The sequence below is a fragment of the Pieris rapae genome, chromosome 5, assembly GCF_905147795.1.
Source record: "Pieris rapae chromosome 5, ilPieRapa1.1, whole genome shotgun sequence".
NCBI classification, from domain to species: domain Eukaryota; kingdom Metazoa; phylum Arthropoda; class Insecta; order Lepidoptera; family Pieridae; genus Pieris; species Pieris rapae.
This window is the reverse complement of record NC_059513.1, coordinates 5,316,563-5,338,372: the sequence shown is the minus strand read 5'-3', so window position 1 is coordinate 5,338,372 and position 21,810 is coordinate 5,316,563. Positions and strand designations below refer to the sequence as shown.

The 21,810-nt window shown below is 34.2% G+C and overlaps 1 protein-coding gene and 5 non-coding genes across 7 annotated transcripts; all 6 read left to right on the top strand.

Annotated features, from left to right (window-relative positions):
* The first annotated feature begins 348 nt into the window (after positions 1-348).
* Positions 349-20,570, top strand: LOC111003191. 2 transcript variants are annotated; one of them, XM_045628364.1, is made up of 15 exons: positions 349-516; positions 4,258-4,918; positions 5,189-5,370; positions 5,977-6,094; positions 6,403-6,643; positions 7,879-8,106; positions 9,294-9,487; positions 9,874-10,137; positions 10,436-10,916; positions 11,101-11,239; positions 11,782-11,991; positions 12,224-12,366; positions 18,153-18,252; positions 18,542-18,974; positions 19,529-20,570. In XM_045628364.1, exons 1-15 carry the CDS (start codon positions 446-448, stop codon positions 20,162-20,164), a joined length of 4,101 nt encoding a protein of 1,366 aa, XP_045484320.1. In that variant the 5' UTR covers positions 349-445; the 3' UTR covers positions 20,165-20,570. The 2 variants fall into 2 exon arrangements, with proteins under 2 accessions (XP_045484320.1, XP_045484321.1); XM_045628365.1 differs by lacking the exon at positions 349-516 and adding an exon at positions 548-1,015.
* Positions 5,005-5,123, top strand: LOC123689246. Its single transcript, XR_006750269.1, has one exon. It is a non-coding gene; the product is annotated as a 5S ribosomal RNA (ribosomal RNA).
* Positions 6,138-6,256, top strand: LOC123689233. Its single transcript, XR_006750256.1, has one exon. It is a non-coding gene; the product is annotated as a 5S ribosomal RNA (ribosomal RNA).
* On the top strand, positions 7,570-7,688 carry LOC123689231. The gene has a single exon (XR_006750254.1). It is a non-coding gene; the product is annotated as a 5S ribosomal RNA (ribosomal RNA).
* LOC123689232 lies at positions 10,951-11,069 on the top strand. Its single transcript, XR_006750255.1, has one exon. It is a non-coding gene; the product is annotated as a 5S ribosomal RNA (ribosomal RNA).
* LOC123689258 lies at positions 18,301-18,419 on the top strand. The gene has a single exon (XR_006750278.1). It is a non-coding gene; the product is annotated as a 5S ribosomal RNA (ribosomal RNA).
* Positions 20,571-21,810: the final 1,240 nt, after the last annotated feature.

Below are 21,810 nucleotides of genomic sequence, written 5' to 3'. Positions count from 1 at the left end.
GTTTATTATTTAAAAATTTGACAATGACAATTGACAACCTCTATCGTGAAAAGTGAAATCACTCCTTGGCTCGCAACCGGGCAGATTATTCGGTATTCTTATACGATAATTTATTTATTATTATTATAGTATTTTTGAGACAATTTATAAAGCAGACGTTTAATTAGCCAGTTTGAGATATAATAAGCGTGTTGTACATTTTCTTTTAAATAAAAGTTTAGAACATTAGTTTTAGTAAAAAAGTATAAGTATTTTACCGGAAATTATTGTTATTTTTTTTGTAGGTAATTAAATAATTTTTCCGATTCGCCATTTTTGACATCATCTGTCCGGCAGTTATTGCGTTGTTTTGTTTACATTCTTATTATTATTGCTTTATTCAATTTAAAAAAACAAATTAAATATTATAAGCTGTTAATTATAATGTTTTAAGCCAAAAGTCATTATGAAGAAGTTTTTATTTGAATACAAAGTTTTAAGAAGTTGTACGAAGAAAGAATCCACGGAAGAAACACGGTAAAAACTCATTATCCGTAGCTACCTTATTTTTGTAAATTAATTAATTTGTTAAAGTTGCGGGTTGGCTTATCAGATTTTATTAATCAACTATACAGTTTAACAATTGATACAAAAGTTTAATGTACCGCTGTCGGCTCAAGTGAGACCATAGAAGTGACGATTTACGTATTCCCGCGTGGCTGCAGTGGTCCAACGGAGCGCGACGAAAAGTAATTTGTACAAAAAACTAAATTCAGTTCATTGCGATTGCCAAGCCGAGTTGTTCATCATGTTTTGTCTGACCGCACAACAATAATCTATATAGGGTCACTGTTAGTTTTCTTAATAGTTTTAATTACTAAGCCGGTACCCGGTAATCTACGGCATGCTTTTCTGTGGTTCTTCAATTAAATAAGTTTTAATTGTTAGTGATAAATAATTCAAATAAGTGTTGATAAAAGATCTTTTAAAAAGTGGTTTTGTTGGAGGAAATGGGTGTTTTCAAATGGCTGCGTCGGTAAGTTGTTTTCGATATTATAAAAAAACGCTGGTTTTCATTGTGACTGGTATTTTGCATATAGGTAATAATAATAATATTTTCTATCATATTTTTTTAATTACTACAGGTATACTTAAGTACATTATTTGTAGGTTAATGATATTGCGATTTTTGTAAAGTATTCTTTTTAGTTTTAATAAGGGATTCGCCTTATTCAAATCCGTTGTAGGTATACAATCAATATCATGAATCTTTTGGTAAAAACGGGGCTTCCCCGGTTCTTTTCCAAGGTACGGCTAGATTTTGATAGGTATTTTTAGCATTTATATGTAAGAATACTAGATTTGTCGTACTAATAGGTACCTTTTTTATACATATTTGTATTTTTTAAATAATTGTGTCTCAACGTCTGCCCTTTTCACTTCTTAAATATCGCAACAAAAATGAATCTTGAATCATGAACTCGCCCATAACAACAGTCACGATTCGATTGGAATCTAACGAAAGTACCTACTTAGTTTCGTGCTTTCAATTGCGTTAAAATATATTTAATTTACTTTCCGAAAGTGAGATAAGTGAAATTACGAATTTTAATAAATCATACATAATATATGGATCATATACTAATTATGCAAACAATTTTTTTTGTTACACTTAACCAAAATGTAACATGATGTTAGCTGCTGACCTATACTAATTACAAAACTAGAAGGAATACAGTTCCTCATTTCACTGGAACGATAAACTGAAAATTGTATAAAATCTAACATTTTTAAAATCAGTATAACATCTATGAAACACAATTAAAACAATATTTCTAATAGAAAAAACACAAGGAGTAAGTTAGGACTCGCTCGATGAATCTTGAAATAAGACGATTATTTAAACAACCGTGGATCACAATTTGGTTGTACAGTTAAGAGAGCTCAAGGAGGTATTTTTGGCTTAAAAAAATACGTTGTTTATTAAGGTGTCGAGATATTATGTTACACTGAACGAAGGTCGTATTGAAGTGGTTCCGTAAAATTTCGTGATAATAATAATGTTTGCTCACTATTCGTATTAGTTCATAATGGATTCTATAAATCCATTCGAGGATTTATAGGTTGCTGCCAAAATTTACAATCAGTACTTAACGGATTTTCTACTGCAGATTAAATTAGAGAAAGGCTTTGATAAATTACTGATAACAATATAAATTGGACTTAATCTACAAAACTTATGCAACTTTAATATAATAGAAAGCTTCACCTAATTTTGATTTCGAAGATAATCTAAATAAATCGAACGTCGAACCGTCAATTTCGGTCAGAAAATTTGAGCGTATCTGTAAATACGGGTGAAAGTGTTTTAAACAATAGATTAATTCGATCGATATTAATGGACGTATCAATCACGATATTTTAAGATTTCTGTGAATAAGTCGTGAATCTATTGTTATTATCCAACCTAGCCATTATGTTTATTTCCGACATCTAAATATTGGATAGGTTGACGTAATTCGATATAACAATCGTATAATGACCGCTTATAAATATATTAATAAATGAAAGCCACTTGACGCGACATTCCTAAGTGGGCTATACATTCCACATCCCTTTGTTTCTGTATAAATTTGATCCTGGATCTAGCAGGTGCTTGTCCTACCAACCTATTGCTGCACTAAAAATAATCACCGTCTCATTAAGGAAATGGAAAATTATTAAAACATCTAAACGGTTTCCGTCAGTAGGTGTGAAAGTATAAAAACTAGGTTAGGAAATTATTGCAAAAACTATTCAAAATAAAACGGCGCGTCGACAACGGTTTTGCAAACTTACACTATCAATTCACTTGCGCTTTCTATTTTAAGTATGATTTGATCATCAGACGGCCGATGCAGGGACTCATAGAAACTTTTGTCAAAGAAAATTAACAAAAGGAATTTCACTTGTGCAGAATTGCGCGTGAGACGTATAGATGAATATTAAATGAGATGGAACTCATTACTGTAACAATAATTGCGAAAATGCACAATAAAACCAGTAAGAAGTGTAATGAGAAATGTGATGAGAATTGGCGAGTATTTTAATTGTGCGCATGCGGCGTTGCTTGAATCACAAGATACAATAGGTTTTTGCGGCATGGCGTGTTTTCGGAATTATTACAAAGTTGTTATTAAAATTATACTTCGATTTGTGTACTACGAAACAAAATAAGTTTAAGCCAAACAAAAGGAAAATAATATGTGATATAATTGAATAGGTAATCTTGATCAAATTCACTGTTAAAACTTAGCGGGTTCCTAGTACAAGAGAAGAGAAAGCAAATCATTTAATATTTATTTTATTTATTTATCACTACATTTTTCTATCTTAACAGTAAATACTAATACGATAGAATTCCAAAATCCCACACCAACTATTCTAGATAAAAACATTAAAAAATTATACACTTGGATTGGACATAAAAGATGGATTAAAATACTCCATCTACTTTAATGCATGCTGTAATTTAATTGCACTGAAATGACACAATGGGTATATACCGCTATTGTATATTGCAATGAAATCAGGACAAAAGAGATTCGACCTCCACAGCTCAATATATTGAAATCGAATTAAAAGCTTTTGAAGTATTTTAGGCGTAGTCAAGATGACAATAGTTTTGTATCAATTACAGGCAAAATAAAGTTATCAATAAGTGTTTTGTTACTTGTCAAGTGTGCCTTAACAATGAGTTCGATACAGTAGTTATTTCCGTTACAAGTGTAATTAGTTCCAACGGTGCCGTTCGATGACACTAGACGAAGAGAGCCGCAATTTTGCGGTCAATTGACCGATATTTGAGATTTGAAATTTGAACGATTTATAAAAATACGATATTCATAGACATAAGATAATTGTAATTCTTATCGCTTATTATAATTTCCACCTAATTCTTCTACTATCTCTTTGAAGTAAAGAAGAAACTTTAAGGCTTAAGGCTAAGCTTTTGAATACAGTACATGCTTCTAGAATGTTTTGAGCATTTTGATTGATGTGATATCCCACACCAGTGATATCAAAATATTTGTGTATATTGCTTCCCAGTTGTATTCCTGAATTGTATACCCATATACATACATGTTCAACTTCGAAAAGCTTGCAAGTGTGTTGCGGGCCTTTGCTTCCTTTTATGATAAAAGCCCATTGTTGTATATGCGCGAAAATACCTCGATATATCGATATACCTCGACTTTAAAATTTATTTTACAGTATTGCATAAAATATTCCTTACAGAGAACGCGTAACCGTAACAACAAGTCATATTGATAATGAAACGGATGACGCGACTGCAGAGGTTGGCACTATCAGAACTGAACAATACAAAAGGGACCTAGCCGAGTTCCAGGCAAGACGATCCTTGGGTGCGGACCACGAAACACCCAAAAGGAAATCAGGACGACACTCTCTACCAGCCTCTTGCACCGACTGCGCCGGCGAACCCAGCTTCAACTATGAGAAGAAAGGCCAGAAGTATAAGAAAAATAAACGTTATACGAGAGCGTATTCAGACGAAAAAGCCTACGATGGTGTGCCAAATATACATTTCCTTTTTAATAATCAAGTTTTTATGCCTGGCGATCTATTTCACAAAGGATCCTATTCTGAACCAAAGAGGACTAGTCAAAGACAGCTACCCGAGGTCTTAAAGCAGAGACGTATAGAATTCACCAGTGAACCGCCATTGTTCTTCAAGAATAATGCTCTGAAGTATGACGCGGACGAATTCCTCAATTCGAAAGGGGTTGAAGAAGTTGATGGGATTGATAACCGGGATAAAGATATCACCGACGACAAGTTATGCGAAGTAATGAGTGAGCTAAATGATTTGGATCAGTGGGCAGATGAACAGTTACATGATAATACGATAAGAACAAGCAGGACGGAAGATATAGAGGTCTGTATTTCAACTGAATTGTGTTGAAATTTCCTACTTTTTAAACATAAATGTTTATATTTTACATCTATTTCGCGTCTCCAAATGTCAACGTCCATACCACGTTGAATACACCGGTTCTCGTCCGATCACCGAAGTTAAGCAACGTCGGGCGAGGTCAGTACTTGGATGGGTGACCGCCTGGGAACACCTCGTGATGTTGGCTTTTTGTTAAAAATAAGAAACTTAAAGGCAATTTGTTGATGACCTATAATCATTTTTTTATTTTAGAGCGATACCAGTACACTCGGTTTAATAGTCGCTAGTTCCTGTAATCTTAATATTGCTGTCGACAAGTGCAAATGCTGGAGTCAGGGCAAGTGGGGTATTGTACCGGTGCAAATTAAAAGAATATGCGGCGTCACTATGGAGCAAGTCAAAAAGAAACTCAACATGGAGATAAATATACTTAGGTATAATTAAATTTAACTTTATTTGTAACTCTCTGATACTGCGGAGGCTTTGTAAACTTTATTCAAACAAACAAACAAAAATATCTTTATTTATATAGGTAAACAAGTACACTTATGAACGTCAAAAAAAATTCTTTTATACATGTACACACTAAACAGCTAGTATATTTCGCATACAGTTTACGAGTTGAATTTATTATTATATATTTTTTTGCCATGTATATCATTTATAATAAAAAATAGGGGTTGATCGTAGAGGGTTGAAAATTTAGGGTTGTATGTATTTTTTAATGCTGTTGATACAGTTGCTAAAAAAATAAAAATCTATTATTAATTAATTATAAAACCTTTATGAATAATTAATCAAAGATATTGCTGGAAACCGCTCCTCTGTCATGGATTCTATTATATCGATCTCCAACTAAGCCCTAAGCACGAGGCACTCTCGTTTTGGCCTATGAATTGCTAATCAAGACCGTAATAATAACGAGTACTTGTACTAGTATAATTAAAATACGCCAATAATATTTACCTACTAGTTCTCTAGCACGTTACGAAATGGCTTCTATCACTAATAGTTATGTAAACTTTTTATATTTATTACAGGAAATGTCGCCATCCAAACGTAATCCTCTTGATGGGGCTTTACCCAGGCGTAAATAACGACGTACACATAGTGTGTGAACGATTCGTAGATTCGCTTTACGGAATATTGTATAATCAGGTAACAGAGATAGATATTGATTTTGATTTTTTGTATTGTGCTTGCCAACGTCCATACCACGTTGAATACACCGGTTCTCGTCCGATCACCGAAGTTAAGCAACGTCGGGCGAGGTCAGTACTTGGATGGGTGACCGCCTGGGAACACCTCGTGATGTTGGCTTTTTTGTATTTTTTTAAATATTACCATGATTGAATTTCATTTTAAACACACTTAAACAAAAATTAAACAACGATTTACTATTTCATTAATACTAAGTGAATGGCAACCGAATTATAGAAAATAAATGGTTGCTTCATTGTTTCTAGGGCCGTACTCTCAGCGCCCAAACAGCCGTCCACTACACTCTAGATATAGCCAATGCCCTGGCTTTCCTCAAAATGCATGGCTACATGCATACTGACTTACACAGCACCTGTATTGTGGTCACCGCACACGACACGGCTAAATTGGCAGACTTAAGCCCTTGTATGAAGGGTCGGAAAGAACCTAGGGTTGAAAAGAACTATGATGATTATTCTTCGGAACCTGTGTATGTTAATATTGAAGGTTGGTTGTATTTATTAATAGGAAACAGAAACATTACATGTTATATTTGTTAATTATCAACCAGTAAAATACATGAGAACATATTCTATACACTCATCACGATTTATTGTCTTCCCAAAGATTGATAATAAAAATATTAGTATTTTCAGTAAAAACCTAAAAAATTATAAAAAAGAGTGTGTGCACTGTTTAATTATTATGAACACGCGTTAGAAGTTATACTTCTTTGGCGTATGGAAAAAAAATAACTAAAATGCAGTAGTAATTAACGATAAATATTAAAATTAACCAAAAAAAATTATTTAATTGAATAAATTAAAATTTAATTCTATCACCGTCGTATATGAAGTTGATTTAAAAACACCAAAATAATATTTATTTATTCACACTGTTTAATTGTACTGTTACGAAACATGTGCTCTAGGTATGTTACGATGTCGAATTTAGGTGTTGGTGCGCGCGCGCATCTTAAAAATTCACTCTCATCACTCCATCGCGCCAAAAGAAGTATAACTTCAACAATTAAATGGGAATTATACATATACATAGAACAAAAGAGTAATAACTTAAAATTAAGTGATAACTAATAATATTTAATCAATTTTTGATAAGAAAATTCAGTAAGATACCTTGTAGATTGGCTTAATTAATGTTAATAATGTTTGATCGCTGTATGTTCATTTTTAATAGACTACCAAAAAAACGGGAGGAGTTATTTTTGGCGTTTAATTTTTTCATTTACATAATAATATTAATTATTATATTTTTAAGAATTATGCTTAAAAATTTAACTCCCTATAACTACATAGTAAAAGATTAGATAGAATACGTCTTGTTTATACAGTCTCCGTAATAAACGTTACTCATCGCTCGTTTCTTACATAAATTAAGTTAAAATTCTTAACACATATTTTGCGTATTATGTTGCCAACGTCCATACCACGTTGAATACACCGGTTCTCGTCCGATCACCGAAGTTAAGCAACGTCGGGCGAGGTCAGTACTTGGATGGGTGACCGCCTGGGAACACCTCGTGATGTTGGCCTTTTTGTTTTTTTTTTTGGGGTAAAATATTTTGATTAGTGGTGACGTGACCTAATTTCAGTACACTATTTTTTAAAGCAATTTTTGTTTATAACGGCCTAAGGTTGGCACTTTGAGGTTGTAATTTTAATTGCTTATTAGCCGATAAGTATTTCTTCATTATTTAATATACTTTTTAAATAATTTTCCAGACACACAAAAGCCGACAACTCCAGAATCGGAACCTCTTATATCGGCCCGTTCTTCGGAGTTCTATTTAAAGGATGGCGTTAAGAAGAACTATAAGACCTATAGTGATTCTGAGTTCTATAGATGGCAGGCTCCAGAGTTATACAACCCTGACGAAGAAGGATTCGTTTACCCCTGTTCTAAAAGTGACGTGTATTCGTTGTGCCTTGTACTTTGGGAATGTTGTAACGGTAAATAGTATTGATTTATACGCGCGTACACTTAAAAAACATCCGTCAAAACATGAACAGATTGAATCACACGTTTCTACTAAATTATAAATGCATGAACTAGGTACTATAACTACTAAATTTGAATCCGTGGGTATGGGTAAAACATATTTTTTTAAGGATACTTTTTCTTTAGGCACAAAAGAAACTCTGTCTGACACTCCATCGATTGCTCGGACAAAAACATTATTTTTATCTTCAAATATTTTTCTATCTTCTAAATTGTACTTTTTCTATTCTATTCTAAAATAAAATACATTTATTTTGGAACATAAGATCGTCAAGGTATCAATTATTCCACGTCCTTTTAAAAAAAGCAAATCATCAAACAATACTTATTTTAAAACAAATGTAGCAAGTTAATTAGAAGTAGCCTGCCCAGTCCTTTTATCAACTAGATAATCGCTAACTTTATAGTAAGCCTTTTTTAACTTATGTAACATTTGGACCAGTCCATGCGATGGTGTGGTCGTCAGTTAAAGTATGGGGAATCCATGTGGTACTAAGCTTCCTGACTCCTAAATATTCGTGTAATATTTTATGAACTTGACTCATACCAATACCTAGGCTTACCCGTATCTACTGATAGGTCAATCTCTTATCTTTCTCTATCGTGCTTATTAGTAGTCGCTGTTAAAGGACGTCTCTCATCATTGAGTCCACGCTTAAACTCGTCAAAGAAATTGTACTTAGTGGCACGAGATAGGGCTTCATTAAGAAATGCTAATCGCAGCTTATCACAGCTTTGGTGTGGATTAAGACACAACGAAAGTCATAATAAATCATTGACCGAAAATATTCTTGCGTTAGGTTAATTGTCATGTGTAACAAGAGTATTAGATTTGCCGCCAAAATACAAAAACAGACAATTGAATGCAATATACCTGGTTACCAAAGAGTTCTAAAATTGAAATTCAAAAAAGTTTTCATTAACAATGTTTCTAACTGGCCAGTTCTAAACGTTTTTAGTGTTACCCACGTATAAAGGAATTATATGTCACAGAAATGATCAAATCATATTTTCCTAGATACATTCAGAAAATTACATATTTACACTTTTTATTTAGATAATATTAAAAAGTAGATGTAATCATAGCCCTGTCTTTTTTTAAGAAAAATGTTTAAAAAACTTTATTATATATTTACAGGCAAAATGCCATGGGAATCGTATACATATGAGAGATTAAAAGAGGCATATGTTGTATGGCAAGTAGGGTTGCGTCTTCCTGTAGACGGTACCTATCCAGGATGCCTCTTAGATCTGCTACAGAAGGGTCTGAGGGTTCGCAGGGATCAACGCATAGATTTAACAATCCTACAATCTATGCTGCAAAGTGTTAAGGTTGGTTGATTATTATGACTTTGCTTAAAGTTAAGAAACATCTTTCAATATTTGGATGGGGACACCGCATAGCTTTTTATGTTTGTGTTTTACTTATATATCATGTATCGTATACCTTCAGATTATAACACAAATTACCAGCAAATAGATATATTTACTGTGACTAAAATATGCTTAAAAAGTTATCAATTATATTAAATATTTATTATATTGATCAATGAATCTTAGAATTTTGGAACCTATGATGTAGAATTTAGTATGAATTTGTACATGTTTATGTTTGAATGTGTATTGCGGTTTTGGCTTTTGTGTATGATTGTTTGAATATTGTTTAATGAATAGCTGTCTAGGAATACTTTCATAAAATAAAAAATCTTTATTTTCAGGAAAACCTCAACAAAATGGAGTACATAGTCATACCGCTGCGTACAAAGAAGTCCGACTTTAGTTCCCAGTGGGATTCCACAAGTCCTGCCGAGTCTGACTGCCAAAGCCCGAAGATCATAAAACACGGTGCAATAGTCCATCACCATAATTCAACGGATAGTAGTCCCATATACCACACCTTAAATAAAGTCGACCAAGTTGACAAAATATGCTTTTTATCTGATGAGGAGTTGCTTCCAGCGAAATATGGCAATTTGGAAAAGGTGAAAGTTTGAATAATTTATTATTGTCGGGTATATAATATATATTATCTTTCGCATTTTGTATGATACTTTTCCAATTAAATGACCAAACTTCTTTTCATGATTAATTTCATGACTTTATAATATAATATTCCTTTGGCAATGCAGACCAAAGAAACTCTTAAAACTCGAAAAAAGGGTGTGTGTATTATGTATACGCGTTAGAAGTGACATGCGCCACACAAACCAAAAAGTTTGAGACGATGTAATAAAAGTTTCACTTTAAAAATATACGCCTAAATAACCGAGTGTTTTTCAGAGCTATGCCAGCAATTGTTCAACGCCGGTGTCGAAATTCCGTGAGCGAAACAAAGAGGCGACACCTGATTTGCATCGAAGTGATTCTACTCAGTACTGCAGTATATTGAGTCCGCGTAATATTGAACTTAACGACCAAAGTATTAAAAACCAAAGTGCTGAAGCAGCCACCGCAAAGCTTAGTCGAAGCTTTACACCAAAGTCCTACAAACCCCTACAAATAACAGTTCCCGAATTTAATCTAGACTCTATTCGCGATATTGTTAAGAAGCAAAATAGTGAACGTGCGTCTTATAACTTTGATATAAAGAACTATAGTTTGCCCAATACGCCTATAGCTAGGAGTAATAAATTGAGGAAGAATGCTTGGCTCTCAGGCGAATTGGATGTGAAAGAAAAGACGTCGGAAAAGTCACAAGAATTGTACGATAAGGAGAAAATACAAGATATATGTAAAGAAAACGAAAAAGAAACGTTCGACGGTAAGTTGGTTTTGAGTAATTCTGTACAATTGTTGCCAACGTCCATACCACGTTGAATACACCGGTTCTCGTCCGATCACCGAAGTTAAGCAACGTCGGGCGAGGTCAGTACTTGGATGGGTGACCGCCTGGGAACACCTCGTGATGTTGGCTTTTTTTTTAATTTATCCTCGTTTTTTTATAGATCAGAAACACGAAAATGTTCGGGAAACTGAGATAAAAGAAAAATCTTCTGACTTTATTATTGTTGAAAGCCCAGAATTAAAAAAACCTGCATCGCCTGTCCAAGAATGTGTGCGAGACAGCTACACGGGTTTGAAACGGTATTATGTCACTTATATTAAAGATATTTTTTTTTCTCATCTTGAGGAAGTTTATTTATAAGCGATATGGTTGGGTTTTAATATTACCAAATTATTCATCTATTAGCTTATTGAACTTGTCCTCCACGATAAGAGATGGCGCTGCTACGGCTACCCAAAAATGTTTCACCTACTCTGTTTTCTAAAACGATACAACACTTCTGAACCACTGCCGCTACTCTTGAAATGCAACTCGAAGTGGAGTTGTAATTGTTCCGTTTGTTTTATAATTATAAGTCTCATCGTGCTTTAGAAAGAGATATTGGCTTTGTAGAGCGTCATCTCTGTCACACGAAACACTAACAGGTATCTATTAGAGTTGAGGGTGACAGAGACGGCGCTATACGAAGTCGAAGCTAGCCGAGTATCTCTTTCTAAAGCACGATGCCACCTATGGCCGATATAGTATATGTATTAGAAGAATGGTATGATATAATAATGATGATACCAAAGTCGATTTGTCTTTTTCTCTCAAATTGTGATCTCTCTTTATTTAACTTCAGAATTCCGGATCCACCACTCGACTTCTCGTTCCCCGAGGTGGACACGAGACCGTCTACTTGGTCCACTCGGTCTGTTCAGTCGAACCTTTACAAAGTGGAAGAAGAGGTGCTAGCCAATGTGAATGTTAAGCCGTTGGTCGCGATTCATGAGAAATGGATACATGAGGCGAACAAGAAGAATGTGAGGTCGTTTTCGCTGCCGGAAGAAAGGTAATTTCATAAGTAGCAATCAAAGAGATGCCTTTAATAAGAAATAATCTTTGTAGTCGACGTCCATACCACGTTGACTACGCGATGTATTCTTTCTCGTCCGATTACTGAAGTTAAGCAACGTCGAGCGCGGTCAGTACTTGGATGGGTGACCACCAGAAAACATCGCGTCACGTTGGTCTTTTTGTTTTTTTATTTCCTAAAATATGTGTTATAACATTTGAACTTTCAGCCGGGCCAGTGTTAGAGCCGTGAAGCCGGCGTCACATTGCACGGACACAATGCAGAAGTCTCTCCCACAGTTGTACTTTAAGCCCTCCTCATATAGGCCGTACCGGGCTTCACCTGTATCTCCTGCTGCGAGCTGGAAGAGCGGTCAGTCCATTTGAATTTTGCATGCTTTTTTATTTTGCTACTGTGTAAATGTTTGGGCTAATAATATAATTAATAATACCTTTACTATAAGGCTATATTTAAAAATAAAGTTGATTAAATCCAAAATGGAGGTGTTATTTTGTTATAATATGTATAGTTTTATATATTTATATGTGCAGTGCATGTTTATTTTCTTATTCCTTTGGTGATGGATTTAGTTTGTAATTTAGTATATGGTTAATAAATGAATATTTATTGCGTTTACTGCGGAACGCCTTACGCATAGGACGTATCCTTGTGTACAAAAAATCGTATCGCGAAATTAATTATCTATAAGGAACTGTTATTAACCTACGTTAAAAGTAATACTTGGATATTATTAAATTTTAGTGTTTTTTTTTGTGAGTGTATTTGTGAGCTTTATTCTGGACGTCTTTAATAACAAATACAACAGGACAGCTATGACGAAATGTGGGGAATGCAATGAAGGCCTCCTTGATGGGGCAGTTTGCTCATTATGTAAACAGACGTTCCACTACAATTGTATAGGAATTACAGAGGGAGGATATCGAAAACTTGGTGACAGAAAATCTACTTGGCGTTGCCCTAAGTGTAAATCAGGGGGACTATGTCTACAAGTGAATACACCGACACTTTCTCCAACGCATGAACCTTCCAGTAAGATCTTAGAAGAGATAAGAACCCTGTCCTCCAGAATGACAGCCTTTGAAGAACTTGTAGGCCAGATAAAGTTAATGAGAGATGAGTTCTCTGAGCTGAAATCCTCAGTAGTCGAAGCTAGCACAATAATTAAAGACTTTGGGTTACGACTACAAAATATGGAGGATAGGCTTCTGGAAGTGGAAAAAACCAAAGAACTTATTAATGGTTTACAAAGCAGAGTTGTTGTCTTAGAATGTGAAAGGGATGCGGCAGAGCAATGGAATAGAATGAACAACGTTGAGTTAAAGGGAATACCACAGACCGCGAATGAAAACCTGCTGGATTTAATAGTAAGCATAGGATCCAAAGTTAATTTTGCTGTGACGAAACAGCAGTTAAACTTTATAGCCCGCACACCATCAAGAGACTATAATCACCCAAAGCCGATTGTTGCGTGTTTCAACAGCAGGTATGTTAAGGAGAACTTCGTGACAGCTGTGAGATCTTTTAACAGGGAGAGCGCCCTATCTGCCAACCTGTTAGGACTTAGAGGCTCCGCAAAAATATTTGCTAACGATCACCTGACCACCCGGAACAAAGTTCTTTTAAATAAGACAAAGCAGTTAGCCAAGGAAATGGGCTGGCGGTATGTTTGGGTCAAGCACTGCAAGATTCAAGCACGAAGAAGTGACTCGTCACCAGTTTGTGTAATAAAGTCAGACAAGGATCTTCAGAAAATAACGAAAGGAGAAATGTGACTTTGTTCTCGCACGGTATTTTATCCAGCTCAGTTTTTTATATTATTATCATTACGCTTTATTATTGTTACCATTATTTTTTTACATTTACACATTATTGTTACCAGACCTCTCTATTGTTCGCTCTGGGTTGACCGGTTTGTCACAAGTAATACTATTGCTAAATACAACTCTGCTGCTATAATCATAAGGCTCATATCCTGCTGTGCCTCATTGTTTTCGAAATTAAGCTATTATCGCATGCTGAGGGTACTAAATAATTTGCATGATTTTACCGGGATATATTATTGTCTCACTCACTTTGATATTGATTTAAGACTTTCAGTAATGTACATCGAATTGATATTATATGAAACATATAAGTGTTTTTGCACATACGATACATACCTGAATTATTTTATATTATTTACAGTTGCACTATCTCATCAAGAATTATTTACAAGTCGTATAACTGTTGTATGTTTTTACGGATTCAGTAAAGAAAATAGGCTGCTATCTCAATGTGGACTTAATTATTTTGACGGTAAGCTGGCGATAGATAAAGTAGCAATGCTTGTTAATAATATAACTTGCATCAAAATGCTATCGTCTACTCTTATAGTCGTAGTAAATAACTTAACTCTCGAAAAATCATCGTTACAGCTCAAATTCCATGTAATATATAATGTGTATAGTATTCAGTTCTTTTTATTTTATTTTATTTGTATTGAACAACGTCATTATTTCGTGTTGTGTATGTATGTATTGTTTAAAATTGCATATACATATTACATAGGCATTGGCAATAACTTGATTTCAATTCTTTGAATATATACTACCAAAACCTACGTGGCTTACGTACCAAGTGCAGCAATCTTCTAAGTAGTATTTTGTTAAACTCATATGATATCCTTTCTTTTACGGAAACATGGTTAGTTGATGGTATTTATAATAACGAAATGTTTGACAACAGATACGTGGTCTTCAGACGTGACAGAAATTATGAGAAAACTAGACAGACCAAGGGCGGAGGGGTCCTACTGGCAGTGAATCGCAATTTAAAAGTAAGAGAGCGAGTAGAATGGAGGTCATCTGCTGAAGACATTTGGATTACAATTACGTCTGGAGCTAAAAAACAAAAAAATATTCAAAATCTACACATCTGTACCTTATACCTTTGTGCCGAAAATTGTGGTAACTCCTTTTTAGACCAACTAAGTAACTTTACGCGTAAATTAAACGAATTAATTTTTTCAAACCCACATGACAAATTTTTAATTTTAGGAGATTTTAATCTCAGTCATATTGACTGGTCTACGAGCGACGATGATTACACTTGCCTCCAACCGAAGGGCTACTCCGGATTGCAACAAATCGAGTTAATGGATACATTGATTCTTGGTAATCTTAACCAATATAATCATGTAAGAAATGTATACGGCAGAATATTGGATCTGGTTTTCTCTAATATTGCGGTGAAAGTCAGTGCATGTGACGATCCCTTGTTACCTGAAGACCCACATCACAAATCTTTATGTATCTTAACTGAGTTTTTACTTACCGATACTATTGAGGATAACAGAATAGTAAAATACATGTATAATAAAGGAAGTTATGAAGAAATTAACAATGAGCTAAGAAACTACAATTGGCAGAATACTTTATCGTCGAATGATTTGGAAGATGCTGTATCAACATTTTATGAAATTTTATACACCTTAAGAGATAAATATATACCAAAGAAAACTTATAAGTTGTATCATTACCCTAAATGGTACACATTACCTTTAATTAAAATGATCAAGGAAAAATTTAAGTTTCATCGTAAGTTTAAAAAGTACAAGAACCTCTCGGATTATGAATCTTTTTCGCTTCTCAGGTCACGTGTCAAGATTCTTGAGAGACAGTGCTTCAATGAATATATTAGCAGAACTGAAAATTCAATAATAACTAATCCTAAACGTTTTTGGTCTTACATTAAAAGTAAAAAACTTAACCACTCCTTTCCGAAAACTATGAATTACTGTAGCGAAACAGCCAGCAAGGGTGAAGATATCGCTAATCTTTTTGTTAAATACTTTAAGTCTACGTATAGAAATGATAATTTCAACAATCCATACACAACCGTAACTACCACATCACAACATGCACAAAACAGTGACTCTAATATATCCGCAATCGAAATACAACCTAAAAAAATATCGGCATTGCTAAAAAAACTAGATCTCTCAAAATCGGGTGGTCCCGATTTTATTCCACCACTATTCTTAAAGAAGTGTGCTGATAATTTGTCAAAACCACTTTCGCACTTATTTAATTTCTCCATACGCAAAGGTCTAGTACCTAACATATGGAAAGCAGCTTTCATTACTCCTGTTCATAAAAAGGGCAATAAATGTGATATTGAAAATTACCGACCAATTTCTAAACTATGTCTCATTGCCAAGATCTTTGAAAAAATTGTATATCAACAGGTGTATGCAGCTGTAAAGCCTCAGCTCACCAGTGAACAACACGGGTTTTTAAGGAATCGATCTACGGTCTCATACCTTATTATTGCCAATGAATACATATCGAGTGGCATGGATAGGCGAGCGCAGGTCGATGTCATCTACACAGATTACAGCAAATGTTTTGATCGTATTGATCATGACATCTTGCTTACTAAGTTGGCTTCCATGGGTATACACGGCGACCTGTTTCGCTGGTTCAAGTCATACGTTGACAATCGTTCACAAGCGGTCGTTTTACAAGGATATACATCTAATTGGATGTCTATTCCTTCAGGTGTTCCACAGGGCTCCTTATTAGGACCCCTCTTATTTATACTATTTGTGAACGATATACTATCATGTTTTAAATATTCTAAAATATTACTATATGCGGACGACATGAAAATTATGAAGATAATAACAAACGCGCAGGATGCATTACAACTCCAGGAAGATTTAAATCGATTTGAGGATTATTGTTTTCGAAACAAGCTGGATTTGAATGTCTCGAAATGCTTTTGTATGACATTTACTAGGAAAAGTAATAAAATCAGTATAACATACAAACTTAAAAATTCTGCATTAGAGGCTGTCGATGTTATTAGGGATCTAGGAGTTCTGCATGATAATAAGCTAATATTTGATTTACATGTAGATAGTATTGTACGGAAAGCGACCAAAATGCTTGGCTTTATTTTAAGAACATCATCTAGTTTTACCCAAGTAAAGACATTGAAAATTCTATATTGTGCGTATGTTAGAAGCAACTTGGAGTATGCATCACAAGTTTGGAACCCTCAGTATGCTTTTTACAATAATAGAATTGAAAATATCCAAAAAAAATTTCTTAAGCACTTGCAATTTAAGGCCAAAATTTCGCTGCCTGATTACAGAGCCCGGTGTAAACATTTTCACATGTTACCATTGTCATTACGACGTGATATTGCGGACACTATCTACCTTATGAAAATTGCTACTGGCGAAGTCGATTGTACTGAGCTAGTGAGTAAAATAAGCCTTCGAACATATAACAAAACACTTAGAATTATGAACATATTGCACGTGCCGAGAGTAAACACAAATTATAGAGGGAGGAACTTTATGGTTAGGGCAGCAAACAAATTCAATAACTCAACGGTGGACATTGACATGTTCGCTTGGAGTGTGGAGGCAGCAAGGAGAGCTCTGGTACAAAATTATTTTAACCAGGATGAATGAAGTGTATTGACTTCATTTTCATTGTCAACAAATTAAATTCTGTTTTTCTGTTTATTGTTATTGTTTTGTTTAACACTAAAATTTTTTGAAATGTCTAGGTACCTTCTTGTTATATATATTCATTCAAATTAAACTATTTGTGAAGATTTATAATTGGCCCATGTTGTTATGTATATATTCATCTATTTTTGTATTGTGCTGTGAATCTTCTTATGAATAAATAAATATGAATAAATAAATAAATAAATATTATGAAAAAACACCTTTTTATTTTATTTTTAAGCATTCTTAAGTTAATTAAAATTACATGAAAAACTGTTTCAAATTTAAACTGTTCAGACCTTGACTGCAAAGCATTGAAAGTGTCGTGTAGGTAAACTATGTTATTAATTTGCGTTTGAATCCGTTACAGAAAGTTTTTTTATATAATAAATAAAATATACATATATATTTATAAATTGAATTTTTTTTTAAATAAATCAGGTTTTGCTTAACAAACTTCTGGATATGATTAACACCTACAATACAGAATGACCATTTTCACTAAAGTCAACTGTCTCTTTTCATCGCGGAGTAATCTTAATGTTGAGAGTAAGAGACAAAAATACTGTAGACAGATAAATATGAAAATTGTATACAACACACGCGAACGATAATTTTTTTTTTATGTTTATAGGTCCGTTCGAGCATTATTTCCAATCCCGTGATAGTATGACTAAAAGCGTCACTTTTCCCATCCGAGGCAATGAACACAAACGACTGGACCTGAATAAATCGTATGTATTTGTAAAATCATAATGATCTGCTATTTAATAACTGTAGTTGCCAACGTCCATACCACGTTGAATACACCGGTTCTCGTCCGATCACCGAAGTTAAGCAACGTCGGGCGAGGTCAGTACTTGGATGGGTGACCGCCTGGGAACACCTCGTGATGTTGGCTTTTTGTTTTTTTTTTTCAATAATTTAAATATACAGCGGTTGTATTTATCCGCTACCTTGACATTATTTCATTGCCTTTTTTGTTTTAATGTACAGTATTGGAATAATATAATATTATTACAGTAAGAGCACGGACGATGTTTTTGAGCCAAATGAAAAAGTGGACCAAGCCACTGACACGCAAAATATAGAGGACTACATACGCAACTTGATTTGTAGTGAAATACGAAGCCTTTGCGATGTGGACGTTTCTGAATGCCCTAATAAGAAAACAGAGGAGTTCCTCGATAAAGGCGTGACTAACGTGGTCGAAGGCCTTAAAGAAGACAAACAGACGATTAAATCTTTCTCGAAAGTCACAGTCTTGGGTAATAATAAGCCTCTAATCCGAATTACGTTCAATAACAGTGAACGTAACTTACAAGTGCTCGATAAGAATGTAAATGTTGTTATTGGGGAAAATTCTAAGGAAAAGCTAAATATCTCCATCGGTGAACTTTCGACTGATGATCATCTCAACCAATTGAAGAGGTGCCAGGCTTTCAGCGCTATTCAGGTGAAATCTGTCTCTCAATTCAATAAACGTTTTTGACATTTTGTGTGCAATTTTTATGTTTGTTTCTAAATTTTACCAAATATGGGAGCGCAATTACTATTGGAAGTTACATAAGACTCTGGTGACTTTCAAAGAGAATTTATAGAACTGCGTTAAATGATGTGCCCTTACAAATATTTCAGGCCTACATTTTCAAAAATTCAATATACATTAAATAACTTTCTGGAATATATTTCATAGCGATATATGATGTGTATCTATTTAATATCGGTTATCCTCCGATTATCTAAGTTAAACAACATCAGACGCGGTCAGTATTTGGATGGACTGCCTGGAAACACCGCGTCAAACATCAATTATATATTTTTGCATTTCATTTTTCCTTACATTCGCTTAGGTTTGATTTAATCTCACTAGAATTAATATGAGTATGAATACGTGATGTTGGCTTTTTGTTCAGACATTTATATATTTGGATTTTATTAAAACATTTTGTAACTTTGAGGTCGAGGAACCAATGTTTTTGTAAATATGAGCTTTATTACTGGTTACAGGAAGCTTGCAGCACCGAAGACTTATACATAGACGACGACATTTCCACTCACTGGCAAGACAATTTCGGTGGTAATTTAAAGTTTGTACCGCTCCATGGCTCTTTGCATGAACTAGTTTGCGAACGGAACGACGAGTGTTGCCTCTTCAAAATTAAGCAAGAGAATGGCTGTGACACAATTTACTTCAAATCTGACAGTGACACTGACGTCACCGACGGACATGACAGAGGAGACAGAGTTATCTTCAAACGAAGCATATCTGTGGTGGAGGAGCGTATACAACGCGTATCCCCGAGGGCCATGCGACCAAACCCCGTGGCAGCGCTGAAAAAACTCAGTGACAAACTGAAATCTCGGCCGAAAACCGACATCTTGCCCACAATTAATGACGAAACGCGCGCATTGAGCAAAAGCACTCCGGCTTTGAACTCCGGCGAGAAAGAAGTTGAGGTTAACATAGAAAATGTGATGGCTTACCAAGATTCCTCTTCCGACGAATGCTCGGCAGAAAATGATGACTTCGAGATTATTGAACGAGAGATAGAAGATGAATATAACGCGTCTATGGTGTGCAAGTGTTTAGGAAAGATTTCCGAGGAGAACCTCTCCACGATGGATGATAATGAAAACTATTAGATTGTTAAAATAAAAATTTTTAAATAGTGTTTATTATATGAATGTTAATGAATCCCTAAAGTACAAATAACTAAGCTGGTTTATAAATCTTAGTTAACTCCAAAGACGTTAATTTTTCCCGTAGAAGGCTTTAGCGCAATTGTGATTTTAATGTTAAGTTGCATTCCATTGTTGTGATTTTTAGAATATTTTTTGTTTAAGAATAAATTATTTTTTTATGTTAGAGTACATTTTAGATTCATTTTTTATTGTTAAATCATTGAACCAAAGGTTGTTCAGTTATAAATTAAGTTTTAGTTTTCCAATCGAGGTTGTATCAAAATAATCGCTCCTGAGATGGTAATATAGATTTGTATTTGATTATAGAAGTCACTCAATTTTTAAATAAATTACTTAATTAGCTACATTCTTTCGTTTTATTTCGTTGACATTTTTTAATGAGTAGAACGAATTTTGTTTCCTTGGCAACCATGGTGATATATAGAAAAAAAATCTCATATTACAATGAGCTTTTATTAATAAAATGTTTCATTTATTGATCATTATACATGTATCAGTCAGCATAAACAACATACCTTACATAAGCATTGAGCCGAAATCGTAACATGGTATATTGCAAATTTTTATTGTTACACTATTTGAAATTACTAATATGTAGGATTCGCATCCCTTTAGTGGGATTCTACAATACCCGTAGAATCCGATTGCCAAGCCCGAAGACCATAAAACACGATGCAATAGTCCATCCTCATAGTTCAACAGATAGTAGTAAGTACCATACACCACACCAGCAGAAAGCAGACCAAGTTGACTAAATATGCTTTTTATCTGATGAGGACTTGCTACCAGCGACAATGGAAACGTATTGTAGTCCGAATATTGTATTTTAAATTGAATATTTTTTATCTGTTATTGTCGGGTTGCCATTTGTAGATATGCTTTATATTTGTACTTTACTTATCGAATTAGTAAATGACCAAATTTTCAAAGATTAAAGATTACATTGTTCAATTTCATTACTTCATGAAACAAAAAACAATGTATTTGTTACTATGGATCTTTTTGCACGCAAATCAACGTTATTCATAACAAAACCTCATGTCCATATATTGAAGTACATAATATATTTTGTCTGTTTTATAATATTCGATTTCAAACTCTCACTTACAAAAGCTTTTAGATACAAAAAAATATAGGTTCCAAATATAGTTATTTTAAAGACATAGAAGGGCTTAATTGTCGCTTGGGTTTATTAACTCGGATGGGAAAATTGACGCTTTTAGTTATACTATCACTGGATTGTAAATACTGCTCGAACGGACCTATGGAAAGGAAAAACATGTATCGTTCCCGTATGTAGTATATACTTTATAGCGAACAGTGGATCTGAAAATCGATCTGAACAAGAAAAACTGAATAATTTAGGGTCTAAAGCATGCCGTGACACACATATGATCACGAAACAGATAATTGGTTCAAAAACACGTTTTAAGCGTTACGATGTATTTTAAAATTTTTCAAATGCGTTTAGCGACACCTACATGAATCACGTTATTTAGGTTATTGCGGTCGCGACTGTATACTTCACGACACAACAATTGGCGGTTTCGGACCTTTAGACTGGTAGACTTTAGGCTCTTTCCTAT